This window comes from Nicotiana tabacum, chromosome 10 (assembly GCF_000715075.1).
Source record: "Nicotiana tabacum cultivar K326 chromosome 10, ASM71507v2, whole genome shotgun sequence".
NCBI classification, from domain to species: Eukaryota; Viridiplantae; Streptophyta; class Magnoliopsida; order Solanales; family Solanaceae; genus Nicotiana; species Nicotiana tabacum.
Window position 1 is genome coordinate 116748805 of NC_134089.1, and position 18568 is coordinate 116767372.

At 34.5% G+C, this 18568-nt stretch overlaps 1 protein-coding gene across 2 annotated transcripts; it reads left to right on the top strand.

Moving 5' to 3' along the window:
- Positions 1-3713: 3713 nt before the first annotated feature.
- LOC107776624 (uncharacterized) lies at positions 3714-13478 on the top strand. 2 transcript variants are annotated; one of them, XM_075223231.1, is made up of 8 exons: positions 3714-5007; positions 9280-9519; positions 10173-10262; positions 11994-12143; positions 12258-12382; positions 12602-12668; positions 12793-12922; positions 13121-13478. In XM_075223231.1, the coding sequence occupies exons 1-8, from the start codon at positions 4321-4323 to the stop codon at positions 13177-13179; spliced, it is 1548 nt and encodes a 515-aa protein (XP_075079332.1). In that variant the 5' UTR covers positions 3714-4320; the 3' UTR covers positions 13180-13478. The 2 variants fall into 2 exon arrangements, with proteins under 2 accessions (XP_075079332.1, XP_075079331.1); XM_075223230.1 differs by lacking the exon at positions 12602-12668.
- The last annotated feature ends 5090 nt before the right edge of the window (positions 13479-18568 follow it).

Consider the following 18568-nt stretch of genomic DNA (forward strand, 5'->3'; position numbering starts at 1 on the left):
TTGTCGACCATTTCTTCGAACGTTTCTATAGAGTTGGTTGGCAGCTATGAATACCATGTTAGTTCCCCTCCGGTGAGGGTTTTCCCGAATTTCTTTAGCAAAATGTAAGACACATGTTCTTTGGTGAGGTCGTTGCCCTTTACGGCAGTGACGTAATGAGCCACATGGTCTTCAGGGTTGGTTGTCCTCTCCTATATTATGAGATACACTGGCATTTTGAAAGTTTTTGGTATGGTATGTGGGGCCGCTTCCTCGCTCTACGACTGCTCTACATACCTACCGGCATCCCTTTTCGGCAGTAACTTAGGGGCGTCCGGTATCTTGTCGACTCATTTCTAGTATTATTTCATTTGTTCTTTGAGAATTTTGTTCTCATTCTCCATTTCTTCCATTCTTTTCAAAACAACGGTGTGGACATTGTCACCTGCGCTATTAGTTATATTGTGAGTTATACCTGAAGTCGGAGGGTCTGGTTGATCTTTCTTTTTGTCTCCTTGCTGTACCGTGTGGGCTCTCGTGGTTTTTGTAGTCATGCATGGAGCTTGCTTGTTAAGCACGCTTACTAGGGTATTAGTTAGTCATGCTTCGAGGAGCTTTTTCATGGCAGGTGGCGTCCCATAGATGTAGAAGTCCCTTTCCCATTTGGTTTTGTTGTGCTACAATGAGGGGGAGGCGACCTCTCGTACCCGGGGAGGCAGAGCGTATCACATCGTCGCCCAGTGTTTCATAGCTCTCGTTGATATTGTTCATGAGGTTACTGGGGACATTAATTGCCGCCCTAGTTCTGTTTCCTCTGTTACCTGCCATGGAAATTTCTATACGTGCAGAGAGGAGAAAAACTTTGTGTCTCATTAGGTTAGCAAGTCACGTGAGTTATAGATCTAATGGAAACTAAAAGATTAGCTAAGAAATTCCCATAGATAGAGCCAAACATGTTGACCTAAAAATAAGATCTAGGTTTAAACAATTAGATTTTCTAATAAAATAGAGTTAATCTTAGCCAATATTAATATTCAAAAGATTTATTAACTGATTTTGTAGTAAGATAATACAGGTATTATCTAAGCAACAATAAATGGTGGCAACACTATTATATTCAATGATCCAAAAATGAAAGAGGTAGCATTAAGTAACAATAAATAGCAATGAATGACATTTAAGTAAATAAAAACATGTCAAGTCACCCGAAAAGGGTGAGATTCTTTTGTATTCTTTCTGACAATAATGAATGATTGATGAGCCTTTGAATATTCGAATTCTCCTTGGATCGTGAGAGAAAAGTTAGACAAGGATCCCAAGAAAAAGGTATATTTTGTATGCGTATCATAAAGCAATAATTTCCAGAGAATGTCAATGTGTTCTCTTACAAGTGAGTGTTTAATGTCCCATATAACTATGCCTTTTTCTATTGATAAGGGAACATGTGCCACAAAACCCTAATAATACAGATACCGAGAATATTACTGAAATATTCTCTTTAAAGTCTTATCCTAAAACTAGCCGTTATTACTTTGTTTAAGGAGAGTGCTTGTCCTCGACTTTCATCTCCGTTGACTCCTCAATCCTGCCCTTCATCTCTTGTTAGATCACTTCGACCTTGAATATGCTTTTTGTTGAATTCATACTGATGACACGTGGCAGCCCTTGAAGTCCCTCTTAATGCTAATATAGTTTAAACATAACTAAGATAATTTTTGGCTCACGCAATACCTTATCCTACATCTTGCAAAGTTACCTATATCACCAAATTTTATATCCAGTCAAACGCTGGAAAATGATTCCACAAAAACATTTCCCGCTAAAAATGTCCATATCAAATGCACCCTAAAGGTAGAACATTAAGTAATGTCCGCAGTCTATTTAGCAAGACCAATTTAATTTATTTAATCCCATGCAAAACTTCAATCCCTTTACCCTTTGCACTATTGACAAAAACCATCAAGATAAGATGACAATCAGTAAATTTTATGCAATAAAAATCCAAACTTTGAAGCTAACCGTCTAATTTATATTAAGAATGATAATCCAAGATGGTTTAAATACCTTACAACAAGATATGATCAATTGAAATGCTAAAATATCAAGGGATATAACTAAATCCCCTAATTTAAGGTACTAATAATGAATTATACATGGAGAGATGCGGCAGAAAATAGTTAAAGAGGGCAGGAGAGAAAAAAGAAAAAGGGTGTAACTGAATCCCATATTTAAGATACTAATACAACAACAACAACTACAGACCTAGTGTAATCACACAAGTAGAGTCTAGGGAGGGTAGCATATACGCAGACCTTAATCCTATCTTCAAGAAGGCAGAGAGGTTATTTTTGAAAGACCCCCAGCTTAGGAAAGATAAAAGGAAGGGCAACAACAATAATATCAATTATAAAACCTAAGAAAAAAAAGATACAAAACTAAAACTGAGTAGTGTAATCAAAAGATTGAAACGAAATCAACAACAAGTAATCACATAAATCAAGGAATATGAAAATACATAAATAACACTAACTCATGTACTAAAGCTACTGTTACAGACAAGGACTACGTTAGGCAACCTATCATAACCTTTACCTCTATTCTCAACCTCCACACCTTTCTATCCCTAGTCATGTCCTCAGTAAGATGGAGCAATACTATATCTTGCCTAATCACTTCTCCCCAATACTTTTTCAGCCTACCTCTACCTCTCTTTAGGCCCTCCAGGGCCAATCTCTCACACCTCTTCACCGGTCCATCTATATCTCTCCTCTTCACATATCCGAACCATCTAAGTCTCACCTCATGCATCTTGTCCTCCACAGGGGCCAAACACACCTTATCCTAAATAACTTCACTTCTAATTCTATCCAGCCTGGCATGCCTGCACATCCGTCTCAACATCCTCATTTCAGCCACCATCATCTTTTGGAAATGGGAGTTGATTGGCCAATACTCAGTCCCATATAACATAGTCGGTCTAACCACCACTCTATAAAATTTACTTTTAAGTTTAGGTGGCACATTCTTATCATACAAAATACCTTAAGCGCGCTTCCATTTCATCCATCCTACCCCAATACGATATGTAATTTCCTCGTTGATCTCTCCATTCCCTTATATAAGTGACCCAAGGTATTTAAAACTCTCTCTCCTAGGGATACCTTGGAGAATCAAGCCTCACTTCTCCTTCAACAACCTGAGTCGTCCCATTGAACTTGCACTCCAAGTACTCTGTCTTGGTCCTGCTCAACTTGAAACCTTTAGACTCTAGGGTCTACCTCCAAATCTCTAACCTACCATTAACACCACCTTATGTCTCGTCAATTTGAACAATGTCATTTGCAAATAACATGCACCACGACACCTCTCCTTATACATAAATTGTAAGCAAACCTTATTTAGAGCGGGTAATATATAAAACTAGGATAATTTTGATACTGTATAGCCGTTTTCAAAATAATATATATATATATTGTACAAATTTTAGAAATTTTTGGCTATCGAATGTAAATAGTTGGTGCGGGCTAAAAGTGAAAAAGCCCAAGAAAATATCCCTTCCCGAAAAAAAAACAAAACAAAGCAGGCCGTGTGTATACAAAGGATTACGAATCCACGTTTTTTGACTGACGGCCCAATAGAAAACTGTAGAAGGCCGGATGACGACATTTGGGGCCCAGAAGGCCCACCTCGAAAGGAAATTTCTATCTTGAGAACCACAAGGAGTTATCGCCACCGACGTGGCATTAAACAGTGAAGGGTGGGCGCACCCAAAGTCCAAAACCCCAAAACATATCTTCCCACTGGCCACGGCCTTTTAAATTTTACTCTCTTCAAAGCTCAAAGAATATCAGTTTTCCGTTTTCACACGTCTTTGATGAGCTCATACTTCTCATCTTTACGTTTTTCAACTGTCTCCTACAAACCCTAACAACTTCTATCCTGTACCCTTATCTTCAATCTCAAAATTACGAATCCCTAATTTAGTCATTTGTGGATCCTAATTTGCAAATTTCACTATTTGGGAGCATCTCGCGGTTGAAAACGGTTCAATTTGAGCTCATGAGCTAAAGCTGAGTTCTAGAAGCGTCGTTGTTCCTGGTAACTTTCTTTTAATCTTCTATTGATAGTTAGTAAAACCTGAGATTTACTGTCACTTATGGAATCTAAGTTACTACTTATGAATTTGATGAGTAAGCTGGGTCAGGCGAACAACGTGATTGTTTAAGTTGTACTTGATGCTTGTTACTGTAGTACTACCGTTTGATTTACTGATTTCCTATAGAGTGAAGTTTTAAGGGCTAATTTGAATATTCAGAAGAAATTTAAGGTTTTTTCTGGGATATGATGTCTGTGGAGAGATCATTTGAAGCATGGGAAGAGGTGCAAAGACATGGGCAAGACTTAGCTGATAAGCTTGCTCAAGGAGTCACTGGTTTGATTCAGTCGCATATTAGTCCTCCGTCGTTTTCGTGGCCTGATCCACAAAGTTCCAAGCTTTTTGATGTAGAGTTGATTAGTCAAAGTTTCATTCCGAGAGATTTTGGGATAGCTGTGGATAACACTGCAATTTCAGGGGTTTCCGCCATTTTTGATATTGGGAACAGATTAGGGCAGGCTACCAAGCTTTTTGATGTCGAGTTGCCAAGTCAGAATTTCATTCCAAGGGATTTTGGGATCGGTATTGATAACTCTGCGATTACAGGGGTTTCATCAATTTTTGATATTGGGAACAGAATAGGACAGGCTGGAGCAGACTTCGGGGCTTGCTTAAATGGAATGGTTCAGCAGTTTGTCAGGAAGTTGCCAGTGCCTTTTCGGCAAGACGAGAAGTTAGGGGTATCTATGATGGCGGGGACGAATAGCCATAGAGCTGATCTGGGTATTACATTGCAGGAGGATTTGGGGTCGTTGGCCGAAAGATTTAGGGGATATGGGAATGCTGAAAAGGATTCAGCTGATGATAGGCCGGGCGAAGAAGAGTTTTTTGGTGTTAATTTGAAGGCATTCAAAAATTTTGGCAGATCACAGGTAAATTTTAGTGAAACACAAAAAGTTTATGTTCGTGTCCAGTAACGTATATGAATTTCTTGCTTTGCAATTATAAACATTTGGTTGATGCAAGAACCTAACAAAGACTTTTGCACTTAGAAGCTATTTTTGCTGCGGTATTTAAAAATGTAAGTTTCCATACATTTGTTCATTGGTAAAAGCCTTAGTAAATGTAACATAGGTTTTGCACTCTGAAGATACTAATGCTATAATGGTGTGGGAAAATGAAGATCTCGGGATTTCCGTACTTTGAATACAAGCATTAGGAAATGTAAGGTGTCTTACGCATAATTAGGTTGTCAATTTTCCAAAATGTTTGTGACAGGGTCCTCTTTGAACATGTAGGTTAAGTGCTAATAGTGAATATGATAAGGCACAAGACCTATAGAAGGGTTTTATGTTTTCCTAGTTTCTCCGCGGAAAATCCTTTGAAATGAGCTGAGAGCAAACCCTGAATGTTCTGTAAAAAGAACATGAAACCAACGGCAAAATATTATGGAGAATAACAGGTGGATAGTTACATATTGATGTTCCCAATTCTATTTTGGAAAAAAAAAGAAGGATTAAGGAGCTCTAGTCCTAACCAAATGAGGAATCCTTGTAAATCAACAAACACTTTAAAGGGACAAAAATAGTTTAAATAAATGCTAAAATGATTTTAAAACAATCATCGAGAGGTTATCTAAAACAGATAAAACGAAATTCAAAACCTTAGGTGGTGTTTGGTTGGGAGTTAAGTGGAAAAAATAATCTCCAGATAAAAGTTCAACATTGTAAGTAGAATGTTTGGTTTCATTTTTTCTTTCTCCATAAAACTTAGCATACAATGTTTCATTGTAAGTGTTCTTTTCTGCATAACTGATACTTGCATAAGTCATGTGGAGATATATGTAAGAATCTGGAACTAGAGCTTATGAACTAGTGAACTATAATCTCTGCTAATTTGAGTTTATGGCCTCTATTACTCTTTTACGTGTTTATTGGTTTGCTTGCGCCTCACGGCTGGAAGTTTGTCGCATGTGGCCAATGACCCATGTGTTATCCACATATAGCCAAAAGTTTTATTGAACAAAATTTATAAATGTCTACAAGTCGGCGGACACAAAATGTGAGAACTAGATAATGAGGTATAAAATACAAAACATTCCATGGTTGGGCAAGCAAAAGTGTCATTTCTTGTGTATTGCTTATTTTTAAAAATATATTGGCGGGAGATGTTTCCTTCATCAGTAACTAAAGGTTGACGGCCTAGGTTTTTATTTAATATTTTTATATTTTCACATTATACTGCTTTTATATTCCAAGAAGAAAAACTCATATTTCAATCTTCTGAAACACTACCTTCCATATGAGTCTTGTAAGTCTAAAAAGATTTATTGTCACTTGCCTTTACTCATATGGCTTGGTTTTTATGAATATAATTTTGAGTGCTTTTCTTATAATTAGTCTCTACGTTCGTGCGATGCACGAATATTTTATGTCAAATATTATCAAACATGTTTTAAAAGTAATGTATAAAATTCAGTAATAATTTCTTAAAATTTTGATATATAATTCAAACCAACTCATTAATAATATTTTGTACCATTAAATAACAAAATGGAACTAAACATTCAAGAATCACACAATTATTCGATTAAAGTTGTATGAGTTACTTTAATTTAGTGAAGCCTCAATGATCCGAGTACATTAAAATTATATTTAGTTAGATTAAAATTCATTAATAACAAAGAAAATAAACATAGAAAGTCATCTAATCATTATTCTAATCTCTAGATTCAACTCCAATTGTAATTAATTCAACTCCAATCCTATGTCTCTTCCACGAGTATGCTTGTTCGTGCATGAAATAGTCGGTGTGTCCAAATATCGATCATCACACATATACCTATATGCATTCCTTTTTCTTTTTTTCCTTAAAATAATCGACGTGGTTGTTCATTACTTGGAGTGTATCCTAGCATTTTGTTTACTTGTAATCTATTTTATTATATCTTTATTAGTGTTTGTTCAAGATTTTAGTGGATAAAGTTTTAAATATTACGATTCATCCAACAGAAAATTATCTTGTTGAAGAAATATATAATTTAGCTTTTGAAGAGCATAAAAATCAGTTTACATAATATATGATTATCTTGACGGTTGAATGTTACTTTTTTGATTTTTTGCTCGGTATTTAATACTTGTTTTCGGTCCGAACTAATTCAGATGTGCTCAGGAATGTCCCACTTTAAGGGGTAAAACACCTGGTCAAAGATAGTTTTGTTCCGAAAGGTCAAACCTGAGATCTCTAGTTAATGATAAAAGGACATTAGTCATGCCATCATAACTTCTGGCGGTTGTTGAGTGTTTTATTTTAGTGTGAAAAGTATTTTGTAGTTTGAAAAACTATTTCGAAATCAAGTGAATCCATAAACTGGATGGGAGGGACTTGCATGTATCTATGAATTTTGCACTTTTTTTAAGAGTTCATGAGCAGTTCTAGGGCAAGAAAAGTTTTAGGGAAAATTTATACCTTGGTAATTCGCACATATATTCTTGGCCCACACTGACTTTCATCCTCTTCAATGCTTTTGAATTAAAATTGAACATATCTTTATCTTTCATGCAAATTAATAGGATATTACTTATAAATTGAAGTATACAATATAATATTAACCAGAACTGCGAGAAAAAAACAGCGATTAAACAAGATTTATTAATTGATGAATTTTCTTAATTTTAAGGAAGTTGAAAAAGATCACCAGGTTACTTGTGTACTTTAGCAGGTTTCTTGAACAAAGAGTTCCTCAAGTTTTTTTAGTAAATCTATTTTAGGGGTCACCTTTGTCTATTTAAGAGTAACGTAGTTTCAAAAGATATAAAATAAGTAGGACAAGTGAGTAAAGTAAGAGGAATTTAATCAAAGTTGTAATTAATGCCTGATTGAAATTTTAAGAAAGATAAAATAGCCCTAGGGTATAAGCCACGCTAATTATCTTTCAAGGGAGAGAATATATGAGTAGTCAATTAAGTTAGAGTTGTCGTTAATAACTGATTGTAATTTTCAGGGGAGAGAAAATAGGAGTAGATAATTTAATTAAATTTTAAAATAAATATCTTCTAGTATTTATTTTAATTTTAAAGTATTTACTACACTAAGACTACATACTATCCAAATAGAGCTATCCATTAAAATATATTGTACAGTATCTTAGAATAAAGTTACTCAATAAAGGAAAAAAGAAAGAAGTTTAAAAAGTAATTACGTAAAGTATATTTTTAGAATATCAGAAAAACCACAAGTCTTATTTTCTACTTGAAAAACCAAAAGTAATTCTTTTTACTCTTATATAATCACCCAATTTTTTTCTATTGCGATTAATGAGAAAAACATATGGTCGGCTCTCTGTTAGTATTTCTTAAAGTTAAACTTCAAAAAAATTAAATGCAGAAATTTATTTTACTTGTATGTATCTATATACCAAAGATTGTAATTCTGACTTGGAATTGGATTCCATATTTGATTTGGATGTTACAACTCATAAACTAATTTTACGTTTTTGTACATTAATATTATAAAATTCAATCAATATTTTAGGGCTATTTTGGTCTTTCAAAATTATATTCTTGCTTTTATAATAATATAGATAATAGTCATTCATTTACACACTCCCCTCCCAAGAAAATGTTCAGTATTGTCGATCTGGTAGGATAAGCTCAAAGCATAATTAAAGAATGGGCTCAATGAAATAGTTAAAAACTATAGTTTAAAAAAACAATTATGTGAACAAAGTTAATTGAAATACTATAATTAAGTGAAATAGTTGAAGTAAGAAGCACTTGAGTTTATATCAAGTAAAATAAATTTCTTGGAAGTCTTGTAACTAGGGACCTTTTCTCCAGTACTATCTTGTCGCTGAGAATTATATATCAATAAAATCTGTTACCATTTCAAAAAGAAGCACTTGAGTTTAAAAACCAATTTAAAATTTTGATTGAGATGAAAAAATGCAGTCTTAAGTTTCTTATTCAGTTTTACTTGCTAGTTTATTAAATCGCTAAATTCCTTTTCTTAAATAAGTAGTATTTCATGTATACCCTCCTTTTTCGCCATTCCTTCCCCTTTTATAAGATTGGGGCTTTGAAGCCAGTTGTGAAGGATACTTGCTCTAAACTTGTGTAGGATCACATGTGATGGGGAAAGATGTTGTGATTTATGTTCCTTTATTATGAGTTTTGAGTTCTTACTACCTTGATCTCCAAGTGCAGGGTACGATCAATGTTTCATCAACGTATGAAAGTAGGACCAGAAATGTAGAAAGTTCTGTGGTTGCCAGAGGAGATTTATGGAGAGTTGAGGCATCACAAGGCAGTTCCACATCAGGAAATGAAAATTCTTCCCTGTTCCTTGTCCAGCTTGGACCAGTGCTTTTTGTCCGTGATTCAACATTACTTCTGCCAGTTCACTTGTCTAAGCAACACCTTCTTTGGTATGGCTATGATAGGAAGGTATGCAAACTGCAACTTTTGAAGATTGTTTGCATTAGAAGTCTTTCAGTACTTTTGGGAACCTGAGGGAAAGCGGATGATCATTCTGGTTGTATTGTAGCTTGTTTTGCTAGACAGACACAAATTAGTTATTCATGATAGTGTAGTTTGTGTTGCGTGTAATTGTTGAATCCGATGTCTCAATTGATTGGCTGGGAAGCAGTAGGGTAGCAATATGAATATAGCTTCTCTAATAATTACACGGTTGTAAATGAATTGATCATTCATTTGAAATTCAGATTCAAATGGAAGCTTCCTGTGAAGTACTTTTATATTTGGTTACTGTTTTGTCACTGCTCCTCCTTTTGCGTTGAAGAGAACATAAAATTAGTTGGTGTTGCAGCATGAAAATGAAGGCGCATTTGGAGTTGGGATGGGTAATGTCTTTATGGTCTATTCCACTTAGAAATTTCTCATACTGGTGATGCAGACATTAACAGTAAGATTTTAGATTGCCTGTAGTGTTGATGTTGTAGAGGTCAATTCTCAGGATGATTCTAGTCTCTTATTAAATAGAATGATTTCTTCCCCCGCTTAACTAGACTCATTTTAACTTTTTTTGTGTGCACAGTAATTACGTTAATATACTTATGTCTCTATTGATCAATGGACAGCGTGGGATGCATTCTCTTTGTCCAGCTGTGTGGTCAAAGCATCGAAGGTGGCTGCTTATGTCAATGATCTGTCTTAAACCTTTGGCCTGTGTAAGTGGAGCTTTATATTCATGTAAACTACTGGTATTTCTGCTTTGGTTGGATTTGCCGCTGTTTTACCTTTCTTCTAAGTTTGTCTACCATGTTTCCCCATAGCTTTTTCTTTATTAGGGAATATTTTTTTTTTGAGGAATCTGTATTAGAAAATTTTACTTTTCTTTAACTGTATGCTAGCTGCAGTCATAGCAGGTAATGTTCCTCTGGTGGCCATGCTTTATTAGGTCTTTAATTTTGTCAACTGATATGTGGTCTAAAGATGAAATCAAACCAATACTAATCAGACATCCACTATCTCTGCTCTCTCTTATCCTTCCTTTTCGGTTTTTCCTTCCATGAAGCTCAGAGAGGTTTGGAAACTGGAAAGCCTGTGCAGTTCTTAACCAGGGGCTGAAGCTTTGGTGTAATCTTAGTCAGGGTGCTTTTTGTCCACTTTTCCTAATGTGTATCCCTTGGAATCTACCTTATTGTAGTACACATGGTGTTCACAGGATGATCATTGAGGTGCTCTTCTGTTCTCTGCGTGTTGATTACAGGGTTGCGACCCATGACTCTATTGCGAATATGTTTGGGTTCTGAGAGCTATAACTCTTGTTTATTCTTGTTATATGTTTAAGGGCTCTGTTAAAGGTTATAAGGTGCAGTTGACTGTTTTCTCTTTTTACTTATCGATTTGCTTATTGTGCACGAGTCTTGCTGCTTAGGCATCTCTCCTCCTGGCTCTCCTATCCTTTCCCCCATATTTTCGGCTGTTTGAAGAGCATAATAATATTGCATTGCATTTTCATTTGCCTAATAAAAGGCATACTCCACATTCTTCAGACCTGAGTGTACTTTCTTTTCCCGATAAACTTCATTGGTAGGTGGGAAAGTCCTTGTATACAAGCTGTTTATGCAAAGTAGAGAACCTGCACCAAAATATGGTTCTCAATAAAAAAAGCACCTATAATGCCAATAATGCCACTTCTATAAGTGTTTACTGAGAGATCGTACTTCTCCAATATCCCCAAGTCGCTAATTGAGCATTTCTTTTTGCACCTCTTGTGCCATCAAAATGAGGAATGCTCATTAGAAAAGAACGAAGAAGACTGGAATTCATCAATGACTTCAAAAATGCGACAGTGCGTAGCATTTCAATTAGTATTAGTCATTTGTGGATCGTTCAACGAATATTCCTTTTTTTTCTGTAAGTTCCTTCAATATATATTCTACTGGAGTAGCTTCGACTTGATCTAAGAATTTAATTATTAACTCTGTACCCTCCTAGCTATGTTTAACTGTCTTAAATATTTGAAGGCCTAGGAAAAACAGTTATTGTCTCAAGATACTTTCTTAACCTCGATGATTTCCCAGTGCTAAATTTCTGATACTGCTTTGGATTTAGCACATGCATGTGAAAGACTTGGTGATTGGAGTAAACTTCGGAACCCTGATATTTTATTCAGGATGGGGTGTTGAAATATTAATCTTCAGTAACTTGTCTGTTGTTGGTCATGCTAAGTTTAACACAAGCAAGAACATGTAACATAAGTGAGCACGAAAATTTCTCTTTTGCAGAAAATTTTAGGTTTTTTTTTCTTTGGATAACCGAGTAATCTGTTTTTTCCACTTGGTGGGTATGGGCCCGCTGATTTAAACTCAGATGCTTTTCTTCACTGTTGCTTTTGTGGATTTGGAAGTTTAATTACTCAATGTATTAGCAACTTACTCTCTTTATTTTTCCAGTCGTTTATGGACTTGCAATTTCCAAATGGTCAAATAACTTATGTGGCTGGGGAGGGCGTTTCCACCAGTGCTTTTTTACCTCTATGTGGAGGTCTGCTCCAAGCCCAGGGTCAATACCCAGGGGAGCTCAAGTTCAGTTTCTCTTGCAAGGTGAGGTGTATGATGCAAGGAAGTATTTGACATTTGATGACTTCTGTACTTTTTTCAGCCACTTCATCAACTGTTTTATTTAAGATTAATATACTTTTCTCTTATTATATGTAGAATAAATATGGAACGTGCATTATGCCAATGATGCATTTGCCTGACAAATCATTTAGCTTTGGGGTCACCCAGGCTTTAGCTTGGAAGAGATCTGGTCTCATGTATAGGCCAACCATTCAATTAAGGTAATACTGGTTGATTCATATTTGTTAAGCACTGAACTTTTATGCTAGTGTGGTTTTCTGTTCATGGTGTTGGCACCAGCATCCAATGGTGAAGTGGCACTAGCAATATGGAGATGTTTACTCCACAATTGCGGAGTTTTTTTCATTAGAAGTTCTCTATATTTTTATGTAAGGCTTCCACTTTCAGTTGTCATAGCAATTTCCTGGTCTCTTCTCCAGTATATGTGACTTGCTTGTGCGCGTTAGCAATTGTGTTCATAGCACTTGCATTCTGCTTACATGTACAGTAAGTTATAGTTGTCTTCATCTCTTGATGAAGTATTCTTCATTTCTTCCTTCTTTCATGTTGATAAGTAGTTTTTGTTAGTATGAACCGCCATCTAATCATTTCTTTTTGGCTATGGTATCAGTGTATGCCCGACATTTGGTGGGAGCAGCCCTGGTTTGCAGGCAGAAATCACACATTCTCTAAAGGAGGAATTAAGTGTCATCTGTGGTTGCACAGTTGCAAGACATTCTTCTGCCTACGCATCGTTAGCTGTGAGTCACTTCTGATCTTTTTTTTTTCTTTTCTTTTTCCTTTTTTTGGGGGGGGGGGGGGGGGGGTTCTGATTTGCCAGACACCGTGTCTCGCTTGTCTTTATATGTCACTTTGCTCTCATTGCCTCTTGATTGGCCGAATTAAGTTAATTATATTCTTTTATTTTGACATAATGCCTCTATCTTGCGCAAATGCAGCTTGGGCGATCAAAGTGGAATGGAAATGTTGGGAGTTCAGGGTTGGTTTTCAAGGTTGAAACACCTCTTGGCAACACTGTCCGGCCTTCCTTCTCCGTTCAGTTGAACAGTGGGATCGAGTTCTAATCCTTTCCATGCACCAATTGGGGTCCCCCTCACGCGAAAAACTCACATAATACTGCAATCAACTGTAAATAGCTTATACCCTTCAGTATGGCAATGAAGGATTGTTCTGTGTATAGTTCCTTTAAAGCTTATGTCTCTTTGGTGATGTTATCATGCTTTAATGGCCAAAAAGGGGAATTTGATCGTTAATAACATAGTATTTCCGGTGCCTGTCTTTTATTTCTTTTCAAAATTTGCTCGTCGTACCAATTTTGTGCAAGAGGGAGGGGTGTGGTAGAAATTGGATCCTTTGTGTTACAATTTAACTGGTTGACTCCTTTTGCTCCAAATTAACTAGTTTTTTATTTTTATTTTTCAGGTTTTAATGAAATTGTCTAAAAAGAAATGTTTACCTTTTGTTGTGTTGTTCGATTGTCAAAAAATATGCTGGAGTTCATTTTCTTTGGTTTCAGATTTGCTTCTATTTTAAACATAAAAGTGTTTAAATCTTTAAAGTAATGGTAAATATTTAAATTAAATGAGGTGTTAAATGGTGATAAAGTTAGATGAATTTGTAGAGTATTTCACCTGCGCATTGATGTAGCCATTAGATTGAAATATGAATTTAGTATGAATTAATGATTACTATGTTTTTTGTAATGAGAGTGGAGATGAGAAATGCGGGTTTGAGGTTTAAAACTTGGGATTTTTTCATTCCTATACACTATTGAAAACTTTATTACCCTAAATGTCCATGTGTTAGTTAATTATTCGGCATAAACAAGTTTTATTTATAAAATATATACAATCCACCTTAAAAGGTTCCCAAATCATTATTTGTGCCTTCAATCAAGGGATTTAGTTATATCTTTTTCCTTTTTTTTCTCCTCTCTCCCCTCTTCTCTCCGTATTCTTTCTTGCACAGTTAATAATCTACGTACTTTTGCATTATAATTATATTATATTTCCTGACTTTTGAGAAGTAGTGATAACTTTCTACAGAACATCTGGGTAACGTAACTTTGAGGAAGTTAAATACTTATGCCCATCACCAGGACTAGGACCCGAATGCAGACCATCAACTTCAACATCTTCAATATTAGTAATAGAGTTCTCAAAATCTTCATATTCATTATGGCCAATGCTAGGACTAGGCCCAGAATTATTCACAACTAAAGATTTTCCACAACTTTGCACCGTATACAAATTATCTACAACTTATCTATAACTATTACATATTATTTCTATCAAGTTAAATACAATTACAATAATATAAAACATAAATACAAATTTTATACAAAATTTATACAATATGTCTTTTGTATATTTTATATCTAATTTATATATAGTAAAAATAAATTTCATACAACTAATTATTTATTATACAACCTTATCTACAATTTTCATATATTATTTCTACTCAGTTATATACAACTACAATATCATACAACTTAAACATAATTTTTATAAAATATTGTTCAATTTTCATACAATAGTTGAATTATATATATATAAATTTTCTATAGTTTTACTATAATTTCGTAAATATAAGGTATATCATGTCTTCTTCTTCTTCTTCTTCTTCTTCTTCTTCTTCTTCTTCTTCTTCTTCTTCTTCTTCTTCTTCTTCTTTCAATCTAAAATTCAGCCAAAATCATGTCTAATCTTCACCAAAATACCCTCAAAATTGAGATATAAACTCCAAACCATATTCCCAATTGTTTGCAACAACACCCATTCCAAATAAATAATGGTTTTTGAAAACCCACATTCGAATTCAAAGCTTCAAAGCTTTTTAATGGCTGTCAATGGTGGAATTGCTGCTCTCTTTTCCTTTGCTTTACATTACTGAAATTAGGGATTGAGAGATAGAGAGAGACGTGGAGAGAATTTCTAATTCTTTTCTATAACACCCAATTCAAACAAATAATGTTTTTTGAAAACCCAAATTTGAATTCAAAGTTTCAAAGCTTTTTAATGGTTGTCAATGGTGGAATCGTGGCTGAGTGCAAGATACATGGGGGATGAGGTTGAGATGTGGAGAGAGAAACGTGGGGGGAGTGGAAGATACGTTAGAGTTATTTTAGGACACTAATTATTATCATTAATTTCTTTAAAATGTACATAAATGGTAATTAGATATATAAAATATAATTATAGTAAAACTTGAGCAGGGAGGGTAATATAATTTCATATAGTGTATAGGAATATAAAAATTTCTTAAAACTTTAGACATGTGGGTCTGAACTGTCAAGTTGGGATCGAGATCCTGCCTAGTCTAACTTCGGACCGTGATGTTTGAAGTTAGCATATTGGTAGTCCTCAACCATTGAAAATTTGGAGCTGTGATTAAAGCTTACCCTAGCTTCAGATTCAAATGTTTAAAATTGGCAAATTTTTAAGAGGAATTTTCAGAAATGACTATTGTTTAGTGGTTATTAACTTCCTATAGCTACCATATATATAATTACTTTCTATAGCTACCTTTCAGTTGTTATAGTAATGTATTCGAGCTACTATATTCATGAATACAGTAGTAAAATCGGCTAAAAAATAGGGCAGTCCAGCTGTCAGCCACTGTATTCACATGTATTCATGAATACAATGTAATAATAGGTCTCTCAAGTTATTTAATAACGAAAAACTGCTAATTTAACGGGATACACTCCAAATATAACTTGCCTAAATCAATTATAACACACAACATTATCAATCCAATTAATGAGAATATTTATCAGACGCTAAACACCAAAAACAGAGCATTTTCTTTAGAATTTCAGTCCCTCTTTTTTTCTGATACAATTCGAGTTTTTTTTTCTTTTTTTTTTCCTAACATTTTTCGAGGTTCTGCTTGGAATTAATATAAGTATCTATAGAAATATTTTGAAATTCGGTTTTCTGTATATGAATACACCATGTATTTATGCCGGATACAAACTGTAATAGTACCTACTGCATGCATATTTCATAATAAACCTAGTGCTTGTATTCTGTTGTATCTAACAATTGTGTTCAATGTATTCACGATATTTATTTATTCCTAATACATGGTATTTACTGCTTTATTGAGTATATTTCATTGGCTATATTCATTGATTTGCTATTTGTATTGAGAGTATTTTACTGTATTGTTGTTTTAAATACAGATGGATACAATTAGGTTTAAAATACAGATGAATACAGTTAGATTGAATGCATAACTAATTGATGAATAACATCAAAATGATAGAACTAACAATGTGTTGATGATTTACGACTTGCACAATTTTATAGTTCTTGACAGAAGCAAGAAATCATGAATCGGAAGGGAAAAAATTTGGTGTCACGCCTCCTCGTCCTGTGGAATTGGGAAAGAACAATTTTGAAAAGGATGGTAAGAAAACCTGCAGGAAATCATGGAAAAATTCACTGTTTTCATGGCTTAAGAGTAGAGATAACCATGAAAATCATGGAAAAACTCACCGTCTGTCGGAAGAAACCAGTTTTCTGGTTCATATAGGAAAGAATGAGAGAGAGATCGTGAAGAGAGAAATAAGATACTATACCTGATTTTGGGAGAGAATAAACTGAAAGAATGATAGAGAAAAATATTAGACAACATATTTAATGGCTTAACAGTAGGAAGTGACTATAAATAGATATTTTGCTATAAAAACAAAAAGGTAGTTATAGAAAATAATATTTTAAATGAATTTTATTTAGGAAAAAGGCTATTATTGCTCATGTACTATTGAAATTAATGTACATTCGTCCCCCATTAAACTTTACTTTCAATCCCCACCCTACAATTAATAAAGTTTATGCTATTACCCCTAATCCTAACGCCTCATCGATGTGGCAGCTGACCCCCTCTTTTTTTCCAAGTCAGCTGCCAACTCAGACTTTCAATAAGTTATAAGTCCCAAACCCAACGGCTATTTAGTCCCCCAAACCCAATTTCACTCCCAGTAATTTGACCGGTACCCAACGTCTTCTTTTCTCCCCCAAAATACACTCCATTGCTAAGAACTTAGGGCTCGACTGAAGTCTTTCCAAGATTTCTCTTTTCTTTATTCTCGTCGTAGCTTTGGTTGATAAATATTGCAAGGTACCTGTTCATCACAGATTAGGTATCTTTGTGGCATTATAGCCAACAACTTCACTTCATCTACTCTATATGACCCTGAAAGAAAATTCTACAAATGTCTAAGGCTAAGGTTACCATATTTCAGTTTCTTTTTTTATTTATAATTTTACTGTAATTTTGAAATCTACAAGTTTAGAGTTTTGTAATTATTACCTAAATTTTCTTTTTGAATTATGTTTGACAGCCTAGTTCATGTAGGTTTTGGAAATGGGAAAATAAAATCTTCCGGCAAAATGATTGGACTAATATTAAAGATGTAACATCGTCGATGGAGGAGATTAAGATGCAAAAGGACAAATTGAATGAAGAAGTAATTGACATGAAGGCTATACACCAATATTAAGTGGATAAAGTCGTCAAGTCGGAAGATAAACTTGCAAAGACAATGATGTTGCTTATGATTTCTTGGGGACTGTTTTTTGGTTATTTTGCAGCCTCGATGATGAAGTGACTTTTTTGCAAATTCAAAGTTGGTGATTTGAGTTTTATATGTATCGCTGACTTTTAGGTCAAATAAGCCATATTGTAATAGTATTATTTGTTGGTTAGTTTTTTCCCTTATTGTATACCCTAAAGACAGAGTTTTTCTTCTCCAAATCCTAAAAATGTTTGTTTTCTTTATAAGATATGATAGTATATTATAGTATAGAAACTTTAAGGTTCCATTTCCAGCCATGTTCTATAGATTCTATTTTGTCATGTTGAATAACTATATTCCAAGTGCAAAACTGAAAAACAAAAGACATAAAAGACAGCAGCAATCCAAGCTGCAGATTCTAAATGGCAAGTTGCAGATTCTATATGGCATGTTCTAAATTGCTTCCAATCCACTTCATTTGAAATAAAAAATAACAAGTGTAAAACTAAAAAACTTACATTCTAGACGTAAAAATTGATAACTAGATAACTGAAAAACTGAAATTTAAAAGGGAACAAATTGGACAATAATTAACTGAACACCAACTGTCAACATTCATAATATTCACCAACTATCAACATTCATAAAGTGAGTTTAATAAGACAACTGTATACCATATTATAACCCCAAAAAGATGTCAACACCTAGTTATATTATGGCCTCCAACTGTCACAACTAAAGAACCATAACCAAAACATAAAGTTTACTGGCATGGCAGTAATTACAACATATCTAAAAATTTACAAATGTTCAATACTAGAAGCAAAGTCCCACCACTTTTGCTCCTTACCACTACCCT